We start from the raw sequence: 20,618 nt of genomic DNA on the forward strand, positions 1-20,618 counted from the left end.
CGAGCGTTGCGAATGGGGTAGCCGGAACATATCGAACAAGATGCGTGACTCACCGATCTGATATGTCGAATATTCGTGCTCGTAACCTGCTAGGCTAGACCAAGGGTGACCAACCTGTTTGCGAACGACCGCGAACGCTAACACCCTCTAGAATGAGATAACCGTAGACATAGGGACAGTATAGATTTATTCTTAAGCGAACTAGATATACATATAACGATGTAACGAAAGAGATGGTAATACATTTGTTATTCCCTTTTACGAAAAGTAGGAAAAGTAAACATTTCACTACAAGGGGAACATTTTAACGAGACAGTGCAATACTGTGTCCACTAGTGTGTGAGAGAGAGAGAGAGAGAGAGAGAAATACATCAGTGTGTCTCACTCACACTAGTGGACCCTGGGTCTTGCTGGCAACTCCCAATTCCATTCGACATTCATTACATAGAAAAGGATAGCGATGAACTACTGTTATCCTCTTCGCTTATGACATAGATTGGATAATCTATGCTTTTCCTACGTCTATGACTATAATTTACGAAAATTGCCAAATATATTATGACAGTCTTGCAAACAAAAAACTCTCGGATAGAGTCGCTCGCGAGTTGGTACCCCTCGTGACGTGACAAAACTAGACGACGATCCACGTATCAGGTGTCAGTATGAAATTGTCGGGTGGTTCAAATTTTCATCGAAAAAATCCTGTACTCTTTCGCGGTTAACGGACATCGAGTGTGTCGTGCGCGATGCAATAAACGATCGTCGTGTTCCGCGTGATTTATTCGCCCGACATATATCTCGCGAGTGTGGTAAACATCGGGAGTGTCGTGTGAAGTGGCGGATAATTATCGTATCGCTTTAATTCGATTCGTATCCGTAAGTGAAAAGACTATGGAAACGATGGAGCGAGCGCTGAAATGGCAGCGGCGGTACATTGACCGGTAAGTGAAGCCGCATCGCGCTAATTGACCTGTTTTTTTTTTTGTATGATTGTAATTAGCCACGATTGTAATTAACCCGATCAATGCATTGTGAGTGTGATACGATACGATGTGATCACGTCAGTGATAGAGAACCCATTAGCGACGCAATGGGGGGAGGAGGGGGGGGGGAGAAATCAAAGTATCGTCCATTAGAAAAGGAGAGCAATCTTTGTCAAGCAGCTTTCTTTTTCATTCGTGTGGATAAGAAGAAAAACATGACAGACAAGAATATAGTGACATAGAAATAGGTATGTGAGGTATAAATCACAAATTATATATGATATATATAATATATATATATATATATATATATAATTATTATAATATTCTAAATTATATGTAATATATGTTATATAATTTAAACATATATAATATATCATAAAAATTAGGAATCAAAGAGAAAATAATTTTTTAAGTACATCTCAATTTTCTTTATAATTTGTAATTATTTATAACTGTAATTTATAACTTCTAACACGATTAAAAATTTTATGAATTGCGTTTTTTATGCAATTCTAAATAATATTGATAAAACAATTTTATGTCACAATTGTAGTGTCAAAATGTATAAAAATTGAGAAATGTTTTTAAATCACAGAAATTAAAATTTGACAATTTAATTTAATTGCTTATCGTAATCCAGATGTATTTTCTAACATGATTTTAAAACATAATCAATTGAAAAATCTATCCGACTCTCGAAATAATTAACACACACATATACGTTAATCTTGTTTGGTAATTCAAGTATGTAAACAGTACGTAATAGCTACTTCGATAATAATCGCAAATGCGCACAAGCTTCCTATAGAAATGTTCGTAGTTGTATCTTTCGATACTATAGATATCACCTAAAAACATTAAAGTAGAGAAAACGGTAGGTCGAGGAAAACGTGTAGCACATGGACTGGTAACCTACTCAAGGTCTCATGCAATTCTGGAAAACATCTATCGACAACTTTTAAAATAACTATTTTTACGATAGAAAAAAAAAGAGTACTTTTTTCATTGATATACTCGCTTTTTTCAATATAAATCTTTTATTTTTTTTTTTTTTTAAATAAAATATTTCTAACATACAATCTCTCATGAATCGTTATCTTGTCAGTTTTATTATTTGTACAAGTATAAATGTTTTTTTTCCCTCGGAGGAAGGTTCTTCTAAAGTTATTACCTTGGAAGATTTCCAAGTATCTTTGTAAACTGTTAAAACATTAATATCGAACGTTTTTTACATAAATTTCTTTTCCTTTAACTCGTCAAATATGTGCTCGAAGATCAGCAAAATCGCATGGCACAAGTTAGCTAAAATTAAGGTCACCTAAGCAAGCAGTGGCGGGCCATTATATAGTAAAGATACATCTCGTTACGGGCGCGTAATGAAGCTCATGAGGCTCTGACATTCACCCGCTTAGCTTCGCACCATGATGAAATTCGAATAGACAGGCAGCCGTCATCCTTGAGCTAGCTTCTGCTTGCAACCAAGGTCGTCTCGTCTTAAGCTGCTCGCGGTATCACATCTCAAACGCTGGCCGATTGGAAAAAACAGAAGACGCTACGGAATGTCATTGCCGTTTAGTACATATTGTACATATGTATGTATGTACCTAGGATACACACGCGTATATGCGTATCGCGTCTCGTACGCGGTCTCGCGAAACATATGCAAGAACCCGTCGAGGAGTCAGCTGCAAAAATAGAGAGCGCGAACGGACACCACTTGCGAAACATACATGGTAATGTGCAAATTTCAGTGGGAAACTCTTTGTGCATCCAAGTGTACGCTGCGTTCACCTGCGCACTCACGTTGAAATCGCACTATCGCGATCGAATCTAATTGTATATAAGCTAGTATAAAAACTTCCATTCTCCGCATGTCGAAAAGTCACAATAATTCTAAATTAAAATACAATATACTCGCTTCGAATATAATTCTCGAAATATTATTTATAATTTCTCTTAGAATTTCTTATATTTCAATAAAACAGAACATAGTAAGTGAGTAAAAAGTCAACGATATATTTTTAGAATTTTTGTTTTCATTGTTCTCAATAATAATAAAGAAAAAGAGAATTTTTTATTATATGTATAATAATTATTATTTATATTAATAGAAAAAATAACATAAAAACAATAACTCGCATTTTATCAATCGTTATTTTTATTGTGTTTATTATTATCATAAATTTTCGCGTGTCTTAAAATAAAAGTTTGAAGTCGACTAGTTATATATATATATATATATATTTTTATTTACTCTTCAAGCATACAAGCCAGGAAGGAGACTTGATTTACTTAAAAGACATACTACTCATCCATACTTACATTTCTTTACAAACAAATATCACATACCTCCTACCTCTATCCAAACAATAAATAATTAAATAATTAGCTAGCTAGATATATAAATAAATAATCTAATTTAATCGCATTCATAGAGCAATCACAGTCTCACTCACAATTCTCCTTGTCCTTTTCTCTTTCTTAATTCTTTTTTTTTCCATACCTTTTTTAATATTTTATCTTTCTTCCCATCAAATTCATCACTAAATATTCTTGCTATTCTATCATCACTATCTTGAAGTCGACTAATTAAAATAATAAAAGTTAGTCTCTATGTTCACGAATCGCTAATCACTTTCGATTCAGATATAAAGAACTCTATATGAAAATGTTTTTTTAGCGACAACCTCGCGTCGTCGGTGGTATAATGCACACAGATACTCTTGGTGTTATCTTATCGACATTTGATTTGGATGAAAGTGTTCGCTTATACATACACAGACACATACAAACTGTACCTAATAATAACGAAACGCATGACAAAGCGAAATATAAATCACTGTCTTTTTCTTCTCATTAATACACTTGATGATATAAATTTAATTATCTATGTCTATAGTGTGTATACATATTACAAAAAAACGATTTTTTGATAAATAATTAATTTAATTCAAATATTTATTAATTATTAATTATTTAATTGTTAATTGTCGCAATTTTGAGTGTCTACATTTGTGAAATATATACAAATTAAATTAAATATCTAAATGATTAAATACAAAAAGATATTGCTTCTCGATAAAAAGTTTAATCAACCACGCAATATATGTATGTATATAATACCGTGGTAAAATAATGTGGTATTGTTTACGTGATAAATATTGCTGGTTGCTAGTCTTTGTTTCACAAAGTCACGTGCGTGTTTATCTCTTGATGCGCACGATCGATCTTCACGATTCTATTGGATGGAACTTGTCATTTTTTGTTCTACTGTTTACGTCAATCGAGTCACGTGCCTGCTGATTTTGCAATATTTTCTCGGACAAAGAAGGAAGTAGGGCGATATATGCGAAGTGTCGTACTCTCGAACGGACTCTGCTCTCGCAGCTGCGAGAGCTAACTGCAACTTACACGGAAATTACGCGAAATGTGACTCAAGCAATGCGCTCCGTGCCTCCGAAAACACGCACGTGCGTGTTCGGTTCATTGTGCGGTGAACACACTAGATAAAGTGAACCGGATAATATTATATATATACATATATATATATATATATATATATATATATATATATATATATATATATATTTGGAGTATTTATTATTAAATTTTATTTAATATAATAATTGTGTTGTATAATTGTATAATAGAAAAAAATTAAAAGTTTTCAGATGTAATAATATCGGAATAAAAAAATAAATTTTCAAAATTTTTACGATTTTTTCCCTTAAGAAAAAAATTGAGAGTGCATTCTCTTTTAAGAATTAAAAAAATTAAGTTGTGTTACTTGCGTAACAAAATGAAAAAATATATGAAGAAATTAAAATCACATGTTATATCATACATTATATCATATCATATATTAAGCTAAGTAAATGTTTAAATGTATTATTTACACATAAGATATTTTTAGCATCATGTTCAAAAAAAGATGAAAATTCGAAAACTTTATCATATATATTACAGTAGCAAGAACGAAAAATTGCATCAGACAGCGTAATATTATCGTTCGTAAACAGTTAAAAAGAAAAAGAGCTGGCATCTCATTTCAAATTCTGCAAATTCTACGTATCCATGTAACAGTGATGAGCGAATTCAGTTTAATACGTTTATCGCTATATATGTTTTATTATCAGCCTGTGACAAAGTCGCAATTTCTCGCACAGAGATAGGAATATTAATATTGTCGGCAAGTATTTTACATACAATGGGCCTCTATTGTTGGATTAGGCCCTGGGCCACACAAAGAGCCGCGGTTCCATTGTTTTCTCAGGCTCGTCTTTTCTGAATAATAAAACAGCCCTACGAAATTTTGAATGTGTCATGTAAAATTTATTAATTCTGTGATGGAGCGTGGCACTTGCATTCATGGAGATGTGTATTTGATTCACAAGAAAGTTTTGATATTTTATATGCAAAAAAAATGTTACCTCACTTTTATCATAATTAAATAATTATCGAGTATTATTATAAAAATCAAATTTACATAATATTATATACCAATTGTAAGTTTAGTACAAGGTTTCCTTTAAAAAATTAAGAATTTATAATAATATTAAAGTATTATATATAATCATTTGAAAATGGTTATAAAATTTAAAAGAATTGTAAAGTTATATTTTGCAAAGAAGGAAAGGATTTACATTCGCATCTTATAATAAACGATCATTTTTACTTTAAAATCATTTCAACTTTAGTTAATCGAGAAAAACCTTGAAAAATCTACATTCCTACATTCACTTTCAAAGGAAGTATTTTCCCAGGTACAAACAATGTCTTTGTTCTCTTTTTCCGTCGACCACTCGACAGTTCCATTGTCTTCCGTCTGCAACCTTGATGACAACTTGTTACAAACGGGGACAATATCGAGATTCGTTTTCCATTTATTTACATAGTAGCAAAAAAGTTTGATTATTGAGAAGCATATGGAAATAAGGTGCAGCTGTTTGATATTAATATTTACATATATTGTTAAAATGATTAACAGCTTTCGCGATATGGTAAACATGGGTGGTAATAAAAAAAAAAAAAAAAAAAAAAAAAATGAGTTTTGATTTTTTATTCTGATTGTGAAAAATAAGATAATTTATCAAATGTAATATGTAGGTTTTGAATAACGTTTATAAAGTATAAGATTTTATATTATTAAATTACGCATATATAATTTTTTTTAGTTATTTTTCCTCATACATATTCCAATATGTACTAATAGATTCTGTGTACTAATATAGATTTTTTAATCGACATACTATATTAATTTTAGTTTATTGAAAGTGGGACCTACAAATTCCACAAATTGTAACTCTGAGTATATATCTTTAGCAACATTTTTTAAAATTATTTGAGAAAGAGAATAAAAAGAGAAGAAGAAGGAGGGAAAGAGAGAGAGAGAGAGAGAGAGAGAGAGAGAGAGAGAGAAGAGTAAATATATACGAGTATATTTTAAAATATATATGCTTATATAAATAAATATATTTTAAATTGTGAAATGTATATAATTTCTTACTGGATGTTTTATTACTTTTACAACTTTTTCTCTTTAAATTTGTTTTTAATCTGAAAAAATAAATTGCATCAATGAACTAAATATATTAGAATCGTAATCACTCACGTAATTATCAAGGATGAGTAAGATTTGTTCATACGTGATGAGATAAAGCACGATCTATCATGTTTTCCATCGTACTGTCTTCTTTTCTGACAACTGAGAACTATCGTCACAGATGAGCAGATAAACACATCCTTTTGAACGCAAATCAAACGCGTCTTATGATAGTAGAAAAATCCATGATGCAAAGGTAATCCGATATATTCTTGTACATGAACACTAATCATCATAAGACTTAAGAATAGTAGCAACCTTGGACTAATTAGAATGATTTGAACCATTCGGGTCAACAAAAGACTTGTTACTAACATGATCGTTAATTCCAATTTTTCGAAATGTTAAATATAATATCACATTTATTTAATTAAAAATATTATATGCTTATCAAATTGGTTCATTAAGTCCACAATCTTGTATTTTGCATCAAATATTAGTTTTGCATAGAGATTTTGTATCAAAAATAACTTTTAATAATACATTAGTTTTTTTCGTAATAATATACACATAGTCATAAAATAGTATACATGGAGAAAATTTTATATTAAAAACTACTGTGGTATGTAATAACTGTGGACCATTAAGAATCATTCTAAAATAAAGTGCTATGTAAAATTATAAAAATGACATCAATTTACGCAATTTTTATAATTTTATATAGCACTTTAACTTAGAGTGATTTCTAATGGTCCACAGTTAATACATACCATAGTAATTTTTAATTTAAAATTTTCTCCGTGTACATTATATATATATATATATATATATATATATATATATATATATATATATATAAATAAAAGGTTATTTAATAAAAATTTTATAATAGATTTAAAAAATACAAAATTGTGAATCAAGCCAAATTAACAATTTAGATATAGAATTTCCAATAAAGAAACTAGCATTTATTTTTGAACAAGAATTATTTAAGACGTTCAAATTCAAATTGATTCGTTTATCACAAGTTGATAACTAAATTCTGATGATTAATGCAGAATATGGAAATAATTACCAACTGCAAATACTAATAACTTTACCGATATTTTACTTTATGTTTCGCATCAATTTATGGTTTATTATCATGACAATGTGTATATGTTTTTTGTTTCTTTCTCTCATTAAAATATAAATTATATTTACTATTATTTAACATCATCTATAGTTAACTAGTTTTATCCGCTACTATTTTCAACAAAAATCTTTTATCATTTCTTTCATCAGTAATGTATGCGTAAATAAAGTATGTATATGTGTTTAATTATATTACATATATTTAATTATAAATGACAGCATATAAACACACATAAAATAATTTTTCATATTAACTATAAATAACTAATATTGGTCATTATATTTATTTAAAATCCGCACAATATTATACACCCTCTAGTATTATTTACGTCTTTCGTTTTCTTTACAGTTTTATCGACTCGTCCATTATTCGTTTCTGTCACTATGGCCAGATGTCGGGAGCGTTGCAGGTGGGCCGCTCGTCAACAATCGATGATGGTTCGTGCCGCGCGAGTCGCGAGTGGTCGCGAGGCGTCCCGTATAATCGCATTTTAACCGGTGCGTAAACGCGTTTCGGTTTCCGCTGAATTGTGTGCGTCGCGTAGTGTCGTGATCGTTTTGTTCCATGATATTTCAATCGTGCGCTACGAGTGGCGAGGCGAATTATCGAGCCGTAAAATCGTGAGAAATTTCGCCACACGCGGCGCGTTCCTGTCACTTTTCGCCGCCGTCCCCGTCCCCCCCTCCCCCTTCCTTCCCACCCCTTTTCCGCCCGTTCTCCCTCATTATTCGCGTCGTGCGGTGTTTCGTCGTGTGTATAACCGGCTCTATGCAACCGTGTCGTGATCTTACCGCGTGATCATCGCGGGTTTTCGTTACGTCCTCGGAGGACAAAATCCTCGTCGACGTTCATCATATCCGCGACCCTCTGGAAAGGCTCCGTCATCAGGGTGTTCGCCGAAAGGCGCTGAAGCTCCCTCGGAGGAGGAGGAAGGGGAGAAGAAGGAGGTGGTGGAGGTGGCTCGACATCGTCAAGAGGGCTCGAGAGGGCGACCAACAGAGGATACGGCTAACCAGGCATGGCAGACCACAGCAAAATGTGAGCATGTCTTTATCTTCACTCTTTTTTGCGTTTTTTGCTAAGCTTTGCGAGAGGCAAAACGTTGCTCCGAAAAAAATATGCTAATATATGCGATTTGAATTGAATCGAAAACTTATGCTCGCGGTATCGACTTAGATCTCCTCTTGATTGATGCTAATGGTCGATGACAGCACCCACGCATGTATTAACGTCGGTTTCGACGCATTAACCATAGTTTAAATTAACCTGTAGGTCAGCTTGAAATATTAGAAATAGTCTCCTGATATTTCCTTTTATATTAAAATTTTCATGTAACCGATTATAACCTTCGTATTATATTATATTTTTCTTTTTTTTAATCGAACGTGCTATTGACACTATGAAATAAAAAATCTATTTTTTAAATTAATTTTCTTTGCTAAAGTAAATTTTTTTATAAGCGTTATTAGTACGCTGAATATTTTTTTAACAAAAAAAATTTCTTGTAATCGACATATGTATGGGAATTTGAAACACCAATGTCGTTTAATGAGAAAATATAAGACTATCTTAAAAATTAATTGAGATTCTTCTCTTATCTTTATTTAATTTTAGCTAAAGAAAAGACGAGAATTCTCTTAAATATTGATTAAACTTAACCGACATTGGTGAAATAGATCGTAAAATGAGCTTCCAAATTCATAATGTTCCTTTGGGACGTACGTTATTATCCTTGACAACGAAGAAATGTCAGGGCGATGTGGGAATAATATATTAAAGTTAAGTTTGCCATTTTTACAAGAGACTTAGTTTTTTTACCATTATTTTTAATGCTTTTAATTTAATTTATCCATGATCACAGGGAAACGGATATATATATTCCGAATCGTTTGGATCTTTTATATGATACGTACTGATGTTATCAAATTAATTTCGAGGAGTGAAATATTTTCTATCATGTCGAAACTTGACACTTTGCTTCGATAGCAAAATTAATCCGTCATCCGATTAAAGAATTGATTGACTATGTAATTATATGATTTCACAGATGTGTAAATGTTCCATAGATGTGAAATTTCATTGAAATTTTATTTGACATTTTACTATATCTCAAATAATAACGCAATTCGAGAAAAAAATTGTTTGAACGAAACAACTTATTAATCGATAATTCTACAGAGTAATTCTACAGAGATATAAATAACGACATATATAAAATATGCAGTTAATGGCATATGGAATTAATAAAAGTATAAAATATGCAGCTAACAGTCTACAGCGTTAACAACATCCGTATATCGTCATTTTTATGTTCGGAACACGCGTATATTAATCAATATTATGATTGTATTAACTAGTGATAATTTATTTTTAACCACTACATGTGTATGATATAACGCAACACTCTGTTTACAGAATTATTTCTAGCTAATAAGTTTTCTACTTAATAAAAATTAATAACAATTATTAAATGAGAGGTTCTATCGCGATACTTTATATTTTATCTGCAATGTCAAATATTATAATGAAAATGCATAAGTCAATCAAGCATCAGTAAAAATGAAAGTAATGTCAAGTAATATTAATAACATTCTACGAACATTTAGTTGAGTAAATTTTATAGGAATATTTCGAGTTAATTAAATTGTTATTTCGAATTTATCGTTTATTAGAGAGACAAAATTAAAAAAAATAAACTTTAATTAATTTTAATTAATGTTATAGAATGGTTTGATATAAAAATATAATATATAAAATTACTAATTTTTCGTGCGCAATATCATTATTATAATATAATTCTATTTGTAAATTTCGGCGAGATTAACGCGATCGCGGATTAAAAAGCGTCTCGGATTTATACAGGCGCCTGTTGTTGAAAGCTGGTTGGAAGCGTCTTCCTTCCGTGCAAGGATCACGGTTTTCCTACGCCCACGTAATGAGTGCGAAATTATGGGTTGTACTGGTTCGCAGGATCGGTTGCAAAAAATCTGGGCCCGAGCGTATGATGAAAAAATAAATATCACCACAAGAAAAGTTTAAAAGATATTGTACATATTAGCAGAAAATATAAATATTATTAACGTTCCAATGTCACGATAGTAACACGGATTTTGAATAAACGAAATATCCTGGGGTTTATTTAATTTTTGTCTAATAGCAAGAGCAAAGATATATCAAATTGAAGAATTCTATACGTATGTGTGTATATGCGTAATGTTTACTTTATTTTTATACTGATTAATATAATGATGATTAACAGTAGTATTTCTCTATCTATTAAATTTAAAATAAGTTTAAAATAAATTTAAAATAAATTTAAAATAAACCTTTTACTTATCGAACTTCCCCCAGTTTTAAAAGTTCTGTGTGAAAAGTTTTCTCAGTCGTATTCTTATTGATAATAGTAAGTTATAAGTTGTGACAGTGGAAAAATTTATAATGGGGTATAATGCAGATGTGTAGAAGGCATACACCTATCTTTTGCTACGGCCATGGCGGCATGCGCGCGTTTTACTGGTTTATACGCGTGCACTTTTCTGTACCTCGTGTATATACGCGATATACACGAACATAGTATCTGAAACGACGTTTTGTTATGAATGTCGTTCTCTAAGTAGTTTCAGCACTTTGCATTTTGCATATTGCATCTTCGGTGATATACGGTACCATGTTTATTGACATATGATTTTCTGCAACGTGTAATGTGAAATAAAAAACCGGCTTTTAGCTTCTCGAGAAAGGGAGAGAAAAAGATTTCAATGTATTGTATTTGAATAAATTTTTAATCCATTGACAAGCTCGATTATCTGATTACCAAGTTATTAGATTATGCGATATGCTTTGTACTTGACAACCGATAAAAATTTTCGTAGAATCCCTGTTTGTCACGTAGATAGACTACACTAGTTATTGATTTAGTAAACCAAGTTTTTACTCGTGCGAATTTGAACAGAATCGAAATGATCGCAAATATTACGATATATATCGAATCGCACATTACGTATTACCTTCTACAAGTATAAACTTTATATAGCGATCGATGTTTGGGCTAGATTTCTCGGCAGATGTATACGATATCGAGACATGTAATATACCGGGTGTCTCAGGATGAAATATTGTCAAGGAATGTTTCATGTTCGATTCCTGTATGTCGGACAAACTTTAGAAATTTGTCATCGCGAATATACATATTTGTAATTGCATCGAAAATAACAATATAAATTATTTTATATATGATTCTCCGCATATTTTGCAGTTATATAATAATAATTTTAATATTTTTAATACATGATTTAGTCTATTTTATATCAAAAATATATATATTTGTTTCGCAAATTTTATGTGTTAGTCATATCGATTTTGTTCATATATAGACATAATTAACATCTTTTTTCAGACTTAATAATTAGCGAGACTCAAACATATAACTCTGGCCTATATGATCAATAAGTCGTAATTATATTAAATAATTAAATATTAAGAGACTTTTTGTACTTAAAAATTTGTTTGCATATATTTGTTTACACAGATGACGCTTTATCAAAAAAGTTTTAAGTGAAAAATAAATTGTTTTCTCGCAAAATTCAGCATATGTGTACCAGAGAAAATATGTCAAAATTATCGATAAATTTTACTTTCTTGTTCACGCCACTTATCTTATATAGCTACTGTACGTTAATTACGGGCGCCGTTCTAATTCTGCTATCGCTTATCAGTAAATTTTCGAGTATATGTGTGCTATAATACGTCCTCTGATTACAAATACCGATAAGTTCTAATTTGGGAAGCTATCAAAAATATCGGAACGATTAATTCGAGAAGAGAAGAAAATCATGTAGTAATGTAGAAAAAAATTAAACCAGATCGATGAGAAATGAAAAATAAGTTAAATAAAATTTATAACTTTGTATCCTTTTATGTCGTATTTTGCGTTCTATTTTCTATAGAAACAAATATTTATTATCGATGAAAGTTTACGCGAAAGAAAGTTTACATTAATTTTTCAATTTTTCAAGAAGGAAGATTCTTCTTTTTGTTTGGACTTGTATTGAACTTCTTATCTAAATTATTGCATCGTTCATATCCCGTGTAACGATGGCGTGAAGAAAGAATTCATAGGCACGAACTTAATGGATATTTAAATGTATATTTAACACGCGATTTCGTGCGCTCAACCAGCGAAGTTGCATATTAATGATTTTGTCACTTAGCTTTGCTCATTGAAATAATTATTTTTAATGTATACTAGTTACGTGTATCACATTGCCCGAACATTATTCGAATTATGCAGTTTTTAATTAAAAGCAGCGTTAAAATTTATTTGCGTGTTTGATGAAAACAGAGGAAGATGAGACAAGAAAGCTCCTTTGTAAATTACGTGATAAAGTTATGATTCTATTTGATAATTTCCTTTGAAAGAATTTTCAGACGGTACAGCGACAGAAAGAGATCATTAAGGATTTGTGTTGAATTAATTCAGAAATCGGCATAAAATAAATCGAAAGAAAAAAAATATCTGAATTTATAAATACATAAATAATAAATACATTTATATTAATTTTTTTTTGCTGTTTACTTTTTTAGATCTCATTGAATAAGTAGCAAAAAAAAATTAGTTCATACACTTTCTTTTTAGCGAAATTAATTAAATTAATTGTTGCCTGCGTGCACTGCTGACACACAATTGCAAAAAAAAAAAAAAAAAAATAATTAATGTTATTATTATATATTATAATTGAAATATGTAATTTCGATCGCACATATACGTAAAAATGATTTCTACGTTACATTCGCAACGATAAAATTGCGACAGTAGCGTAAGATCTAATTTCCCGTATCTATGGCGTTGAAAATTGAATTCACCGAGATTATATTGTTTTTTATTACACGCTATGAAATTGCCTAAATCGATTCTTTCGATTTATCGACATCGCGATGGATAAATACTTTTCCATCGCGCCCACAAGCGACGTGTTGTGGATCGACATGTAGAATAAATTACGTGTAACAAAGAGAAAAAAAAGTATCGGCGAAAGCTTTGAAATAAAAATAATGACGTAATCTAGTTTTTTTTTTAAGCGTAAGCGATTTTTCGTTACGCGGTCATTCTGCTTGATTTATGCAACGACGAAGCCGTGTGTGCATCGCGTACAGTGCACCAATGTGTGTAACAGTTATTAATGCCAGGTTACTGGAGCCAACCTAACGCGAGCGCAGCCGCAACGATCAAGCGGCCAACCTATCCCGACTTTCGAGCGATACTGGGGTTTGTCATCGCGATATATGTACCATGTGATAAAGTGATCTAGGTTACGTTACCTTCTACCACTCGTTCTCCAGAGTAACAATCTCGTATCAAAGGCTCGCCACGGCGAGAACTTCCGATCTGGGAAATTTGACGTCCTCGATAAATCGATATTGGTAAATAACGTGCGTCATTGAAATATACCGCTTCTTTCAATATATATATATATATATGTGTGTGTATATAAATCTAATACTGTTACGTTATTATTAATAGAATTACGTACGTTACGTGTAATGAAGAGAAAAAAAATGTCGACTAAAGCTTTGATATAAAAATAACGCAATCTAGTTTGTTTTAAATTTTTCACACTTAATCTCATTATTTTCGACTGTAACATTTTTTAATAGTTATTATCGAAACATAATGATAAGTTTGTGCTAAAAAACGAGTCCGGATAAAAAAAAGAGGCCGAGAGATAAGACACGGCGTGTTTTGTTTGCGACATTCATTAAGCTCAGGCATTCACGATGAAAACGATGGTGGATTTCAGTTCATTTGCTTAGGTACACGCGTGGCTGATTATGTGCAGCCGCAAAGAGCCGCACGTGTCGTGTATAGGGTGTGTATGTGTTTTCACAGTCCAATAAGCTATCATCATATCCGCTTTTCTATAAACCGGTTCTTCTCGTTGTATGATTTTTATCAGTCACGATTTCGCTTGCGATGATTAACTTTCCCTAATTAACTATTTGCAGATAGTTTGATCAACGTTATTATGACATATTCAGAATTAAACTGACACTCAAATTTATAAATTGTAAAATCTAATTTAAACTAAACAAAACTATCAAACATGTTTCAAATTATAAATAATTTTCTACAATTTCTACAAAACAACTTTGTACAATTCGGATTATAAACAATGAGATCATGCAAAAGGAAGTAAATATAAATAGATAAATTATAATTAATTTAATGAAATCTTAATAAAAGATCAGTACCGTTGATAAACTTTTCTACTACTTCAGCAGGTATTATGTAAGCGTTATATTATTTTTCAATAATTACAATTTTTAGCATTTTTTCTCACTTTTGAAATAGATTGAATAGATCAATGGGAAATTTTTTAAAACTTGTATTACTCTGACATTATAAGAAATCATATGCAAATGTATAATTAAATATTAATATATTGCTAACTTATTGATGTAATCCCAAACTTACTCAGTTTAACGTAAAAAAATTTAAATGCTACAGCTTCAACGCTAAAAGAGTAAACTATATGTTACAGTAATAAATGATAAATTTTATTAAAAAAACAAATAAATTAATAAAATTTTGATTTGTTCACTTTATGATTTTTACGGCCGTGATCCAATGTCTCCCGGGATTTCTTTTCTTCTTGTCTTTAGTATTCCTTTATGACACACTCACACGCGAAAACATTGTTAATTGCGATTGCGCGCGTACTAATCAGAATACAGTTGCCTAACAATTACATAGCATTTTTTCTTAATTGCACATGATGTGTATTTTATTTCATGTTGCGACGAAAGAATGCGAAAATAATAATTACATGAAACTACGATTTGTCTGGAAGTGGAAAATGCTATCTCTATTGCTAACGAATAGTACATTGCACGCGTTTTATGATGAATTTTAGTCTATTTCCCATTATAATACAAATAAATAAATGTATACAAATTAAAATTAAAGATAGATATTTGCAGAATCAAATACAAAAATATTTTATTACTTTGTTGATTCACTCATTGATTTTTGATCAAATAAATCATCGATGCGTCGAATTTATAATACGCAATTAATAAATATTAATATAAAAATACAGGGTCAATAACGATTATACTTATTAATTAAACATGTTTCAATAATGTTCAAATCAATTCATTTTATATCTGCAATAGTTTATAAACGAATGAAATCGAAAATGACATCGACAATTTTATCCTAATACTGCGCGATATTACAGTTAACTACAAGTAAATGATTAGTTGAGATGCAATAATTAATTGCGGAAATTAATTATTCATGCGAGTTGATAATTGCTAATTATAATAATCGTAGCAAATGATTGTTTTCGCTATCTTCTACACACACACACACACACACACAGTTACCTGTATAATATATAATTCTTGCGATCATATTTTCAGGAATAAAGCGGTGACACACAAAACGCACAATTCTTAATAGTATCACAATAGTGCATTATTTTATTAATTAAATGCGTTTAGGTAATATTCGAATTATTTCGGTTTAAATCTCCTATATTATTTTATTAAGGGAGAAAATGACATTGGCAATTTTATCCTGATATTATGCGAGTTAAGAGCGATTTGAAACTCGATAATCACAAAAATTAATTAAGCACGCGAGATGATAATCGTTAACTGTAATATTCTTAGAAAATAATCGCGTTTAACATTTTCTTCGAAAGATAATACGACGAAATAATACATATTGAACACGCGATAGTTCCTGCTCGCTCGGGTCTCGTCGCGTGAATGACAACAAGATCACCGCATGTAAACAGTAACGTGCTAAACGTCGCTGAATTTTTCCGACGTACTCGTATAGCACGCTGTTTACATGTGGTGATCTTGTTGTCATTCGCGCGACGAGACACTAGGTAGTAGGAATTATCGCGTACTCCATGCTCCATGTATGATTTTATCGTATTACATCTCGAAGATTTTAATTTGTATTACGTATACGATTACTGAAACGTGTTTAATTAGTAAAATATTGTAAAATACGTACACTATTTTTTAGTAACGTAGTATTGTGTGAATTTTCAGTGCTGAGCGGATTGTAACATCGTTTAACCGATTTTTACATTCTTTCATCGTAATTAGTAAGCGCGCAATCGAAATTAACAGTGTTTTACGAGTGAATGTCATAATGGAATAATAGATAAACAAGAAAAGAGAAAAAGATTCGGAAAAGTATTGGAGGATAGTATGACAGGTATAAGATAAACAATATATACTTTTTAAAATTATTATTATTACTATTTGAAAAAAATTAAATATATATAATTGCTCATTTATTTTTACGTCTCAATCCTCTAGTATTTGATAGAATAAATTTGGAATTAAAACACCAAATATCTAAAAAATAGCATTATGTCATATAAACGCATTTGATTATTAATGGTGTTACAATACTCAAAGATAATTTTACACAGTTAAACGTACTTTTTGAATATTGTTGATAAAAAAATAAAAATTTCTCCATGGATTGACTAATTATTAATCTGAAATAATATTTGTTAAGAAACTTTATGTGAAGAAAGTTGGGATAAAGCAATAATTGTACAAATGTTCAAGAAAATAATCAATTAGACTTCGGATTGAATTCTGTTTTCGAACTTTAATTGCAATTTCGGGATGTGGATCGAAAAAAATCGCTCGAGTTCTCATTAAAGACGGCCTTGTCGTTTCATGACACGCCCCTCTTTTTCTTTTTTTAGTTCACCAAGTTTCACATTTTCATTATATCCTCTGGTTGCGCTGATGTCCAAGGTCTTTTATGAAACGTGAGATACGTTTTATATAAAACTTGCGCGAGATATTCAATGATATGATTATAATTAGTCGTTCGTTGGCTAATGGTAGACCGATAAACGATCAATAACAGCGCGCAGCTGTTTTTAATCGGAACGTCGATGTATACCGCCTTACTCACTGATCCAAAGAACACATACGTTATGCATGTTGATTCATTTTTATTAGGTATTTACAGATATAGGTATTCGGCAAGAAATATATATATCTAGGCAGAGATATTTATACTGCGAACAACACGGAGAAGAATTCTGCTATCGCAGCAAAACATTTTGCTGCGTATTATGTAAAAACGAGAAAGCTTCGCTATTTGATATTATAGTAAAATTAAATTTATAGAATACAAAAATTTTATTGAATACATTTATTTGTTCAAATACGGAATATTTGCTATTAAAGCAAAATAATCTACTTTTGGCAGCTACTTTTGTGTTTCTAGCGAAGTAATTTTTTTACAAATTTTTTGCAATATTATTTTTAGCAAATAAAATTAATATTTTTGACAAGTTTTCCTTTCACTGCCTATTTAACAATTGACGAAATTTACTATAATAGCATAGAATATTCTGTATCAGCAAACTTTTTCTCCGTGTCAGCATAAGTATAATAATATATAATATGTATATAGTAGATTCACGCACACACATTAGCTTTCTATCTATATGTATGACGTACAGTTATTATATATCAATTTATTTATATTCCGATTAATTGCTAATTCATCATTCGCCGTTATATTTTTGGATTGTGCGTCAATAGTGCTCACGACGAGAGGTTATGGATAAGTTGACATTGAGAGGTGCATGCACACCGATACAATAATGATGCAGAATATCGTCGTAATTTCACTATTAATAGACAGTCGAGCAACTTTGTTACTGGTCGGTTATGCAAACGATACTAGCTAATGTTGCGATGTGACTTTTTAATCACAATTCCATAATATAACGACACGTACTATCCTTTGACTGATTAGCTGATGAGTTTTTAACATCGAGTTTCACGAAACATCAAATTCGAGATTGATTCTAACAAGTTTTTATATCGATTAGAATAATCGAAATATTAGGATTAACTCTTATCTCACGAACAAAGTCTTGAAAATTTCAATTAGAAACTGGTATTGAATTAACTTGAAATTAAATTTTCCTCAATTACATTTTGTTATTTTTTTCTTCTTTGACATCTTTATAATACTAGAATTCTCTGTTAAATTAGAAATTACAGAAAAAGAAAGAAATGCAATATTTTATATTAAATTTTTGAAATATATTTTATAATTGCGTTAATTTGATATTTTTTAATTATATAATTGACAATTAACATTTTTGTGTGATTTAATATCTATTACAAAATTAATTATAGCTTTTATATTTCTTTATAACGATTATCGGATTTATCGTTGAAAAATATTGCGTGGTAATTATCTCTGACCCAACATTGGATATATCAATACCTTGGCTTCGACATGAAAAGAGGGTGACAAGATAGCGAACATAGTCGCACCTTTGGGAGCATCGTGCGTGATTTATACCGATGGTTAGAAATGTCTGTCACATACGCCGGCCCTCAATGAATCGTGGTGGAGTAACGAAACGTCGATTGGATCGGGACACCCCGGGTTAGGAGGGAATCGGGGGAAACCGTCGATACCGAACGACCTTGCGGCATCGACCAACCCTCTGCTCTTCTCTTGGCTTTTCGAGTCTATGTACAGTGCTTCTCCGTTTATTACGCCCTCTTACCTCCTCTGTCTTTCTCGTTTTCCTTAACCCTACTACCCTAATGCACTGTTTGATTTTCTTCAGCCTTCGAGAAAATTTAGATAATTCATGTACTCGATTTGCGCATTATCAAGAATAATGAATTAATTATTTGTTCGCCGTCAGTCAGATGACTTAACATTATTACTGTTGTTGCATCATTCGCGGTATATGTCATTTTTATCGTCGATGTGCATGGGCGTTGTTGATCGTTGAATCAATATGGGAAGTTTTATCGATTATGCAATGCATTTGCTAATGTAGGAAACTATAACTTGAATGACATTTATTTTATCATAAAGTCAGCATTGAAAATATTATACGTTTGACATATAGAGTTTTGCAAGACTTTAACATCGGAAAATCATTTATCTATTATAATGTCAGAGCGTGTTAATTCACTTTTTTTTATTAATGAAAAATATCTCAACTTAAATTTCTTGATTTTGAATTAAATACGCTATTTTTATGATATAAATTTCTCTTAAAGAATTCTGCAATCTTTTTCGTCGAAAGCTAATGTGTTTTATAAAGCCGTTGAAATTATATAACGATACATCGACAGTGACGGTGAAGAGTTTTTCACGATGAAGTAAAGACTGAGAGCGATCCACGAATATACACGAATGTACTTGTTCAAGAATTAGCGACGATTCCCTTTTTATTCTTTCTTTTTTTTTTCTTTTTTTTTTTTTTTTTTTTTTTCGATGCAATTTTCCAATGCATCGTCGCGACGACAGTGACGAGTAAGACAATGGCGGGTGGACGAGGAGGAGTCCATTCCGTTGGCAACTCGACAACAGATCCCGTCTATCTGCGTCGTTGAAGGACGGGTGGACGAGACACACGAGCAGCGAAGGGAGGTGGAGTCTCCACCCGATGGGGTGGCTACGGTCCTGGGGTCGCTGAGGGTGGGTTAGGCCGTGACGCGTTCGGTCCGAGGGGTGGGAAAGGTTACCCCGCTAGTAGAGCGGGAGGGTGCCCCGAAGCGCGGAGGGTGCGCGCTTCCGTTTGAACATCGGTGAAACGTCAGTTACCTCGCGACGATCCTTCCGCGAGGACTTTGCCCGAATCGCGTACGATCCGTATATTATCTCGGTCGCACGTCGGACTCTCATTTATAACTAGTTCTCTTCGGAAATTAACTTTATATGTAGATTGATTAATCTTAGCTCCTAGTGTGAAAGAGACTACAAAGTCATTTATCTCTCCGATAACTTTATTCACTTCCAGTGTTAACTAACAGATATGAGGAAAGGGTTATACTGAATGTGCGTATGATTCTCTTTAGCGTCGATTAACTATATCCATAGATTAATTAAAGCTTTGTCTTTATTGTTATAATCTTGAAAGAAACA

The 20,618-nt window shown here is 31.6% G+C and overlaps 1 protein-coding gene across 2 annotated transcripts in view; it reads left to right on the top strand.

Moving 5' to 3' along the window:
* The first annotated feature begins 8,111 nt into the window (after nt 1–8,111).
* Mtd (TLD domain-containing protein mustard) overlaps nt 8,112–20,618 on the top strand; it is a 131,240-nt gene continuing 118,733 nt past the window's right edge. For both annotated transcript variants that reach the window (XM_072888357.1, XM_072888360.1), the window contains exon 1: nt 8,112–8,701. In XM_072888357.1, the coding sequence (XP_072744458.1) occupies nt 8,682–8,701 (20 nt within the window). In that variant the 5' untranslated portion in view covers nt 8,112–8,681. The remainder of the gene's footprint in view (nt 8,702–20,618) is intronic.

Source organism: Anoplolepis gracilipes, chromosome 3 (genome assembly GCF_047496725.1).
Source record: "Anoplolepis gracilipes chromosome 3, ASM4749672v1, whole genome shotgun sequence".
NCBI classification, from domain to species: Eukaryota; Metazoa; Arthropoda; class Insecta; order Hymenoptera; family Formicidae; genus Anoplolepis; species Anoplolepis gracilipes.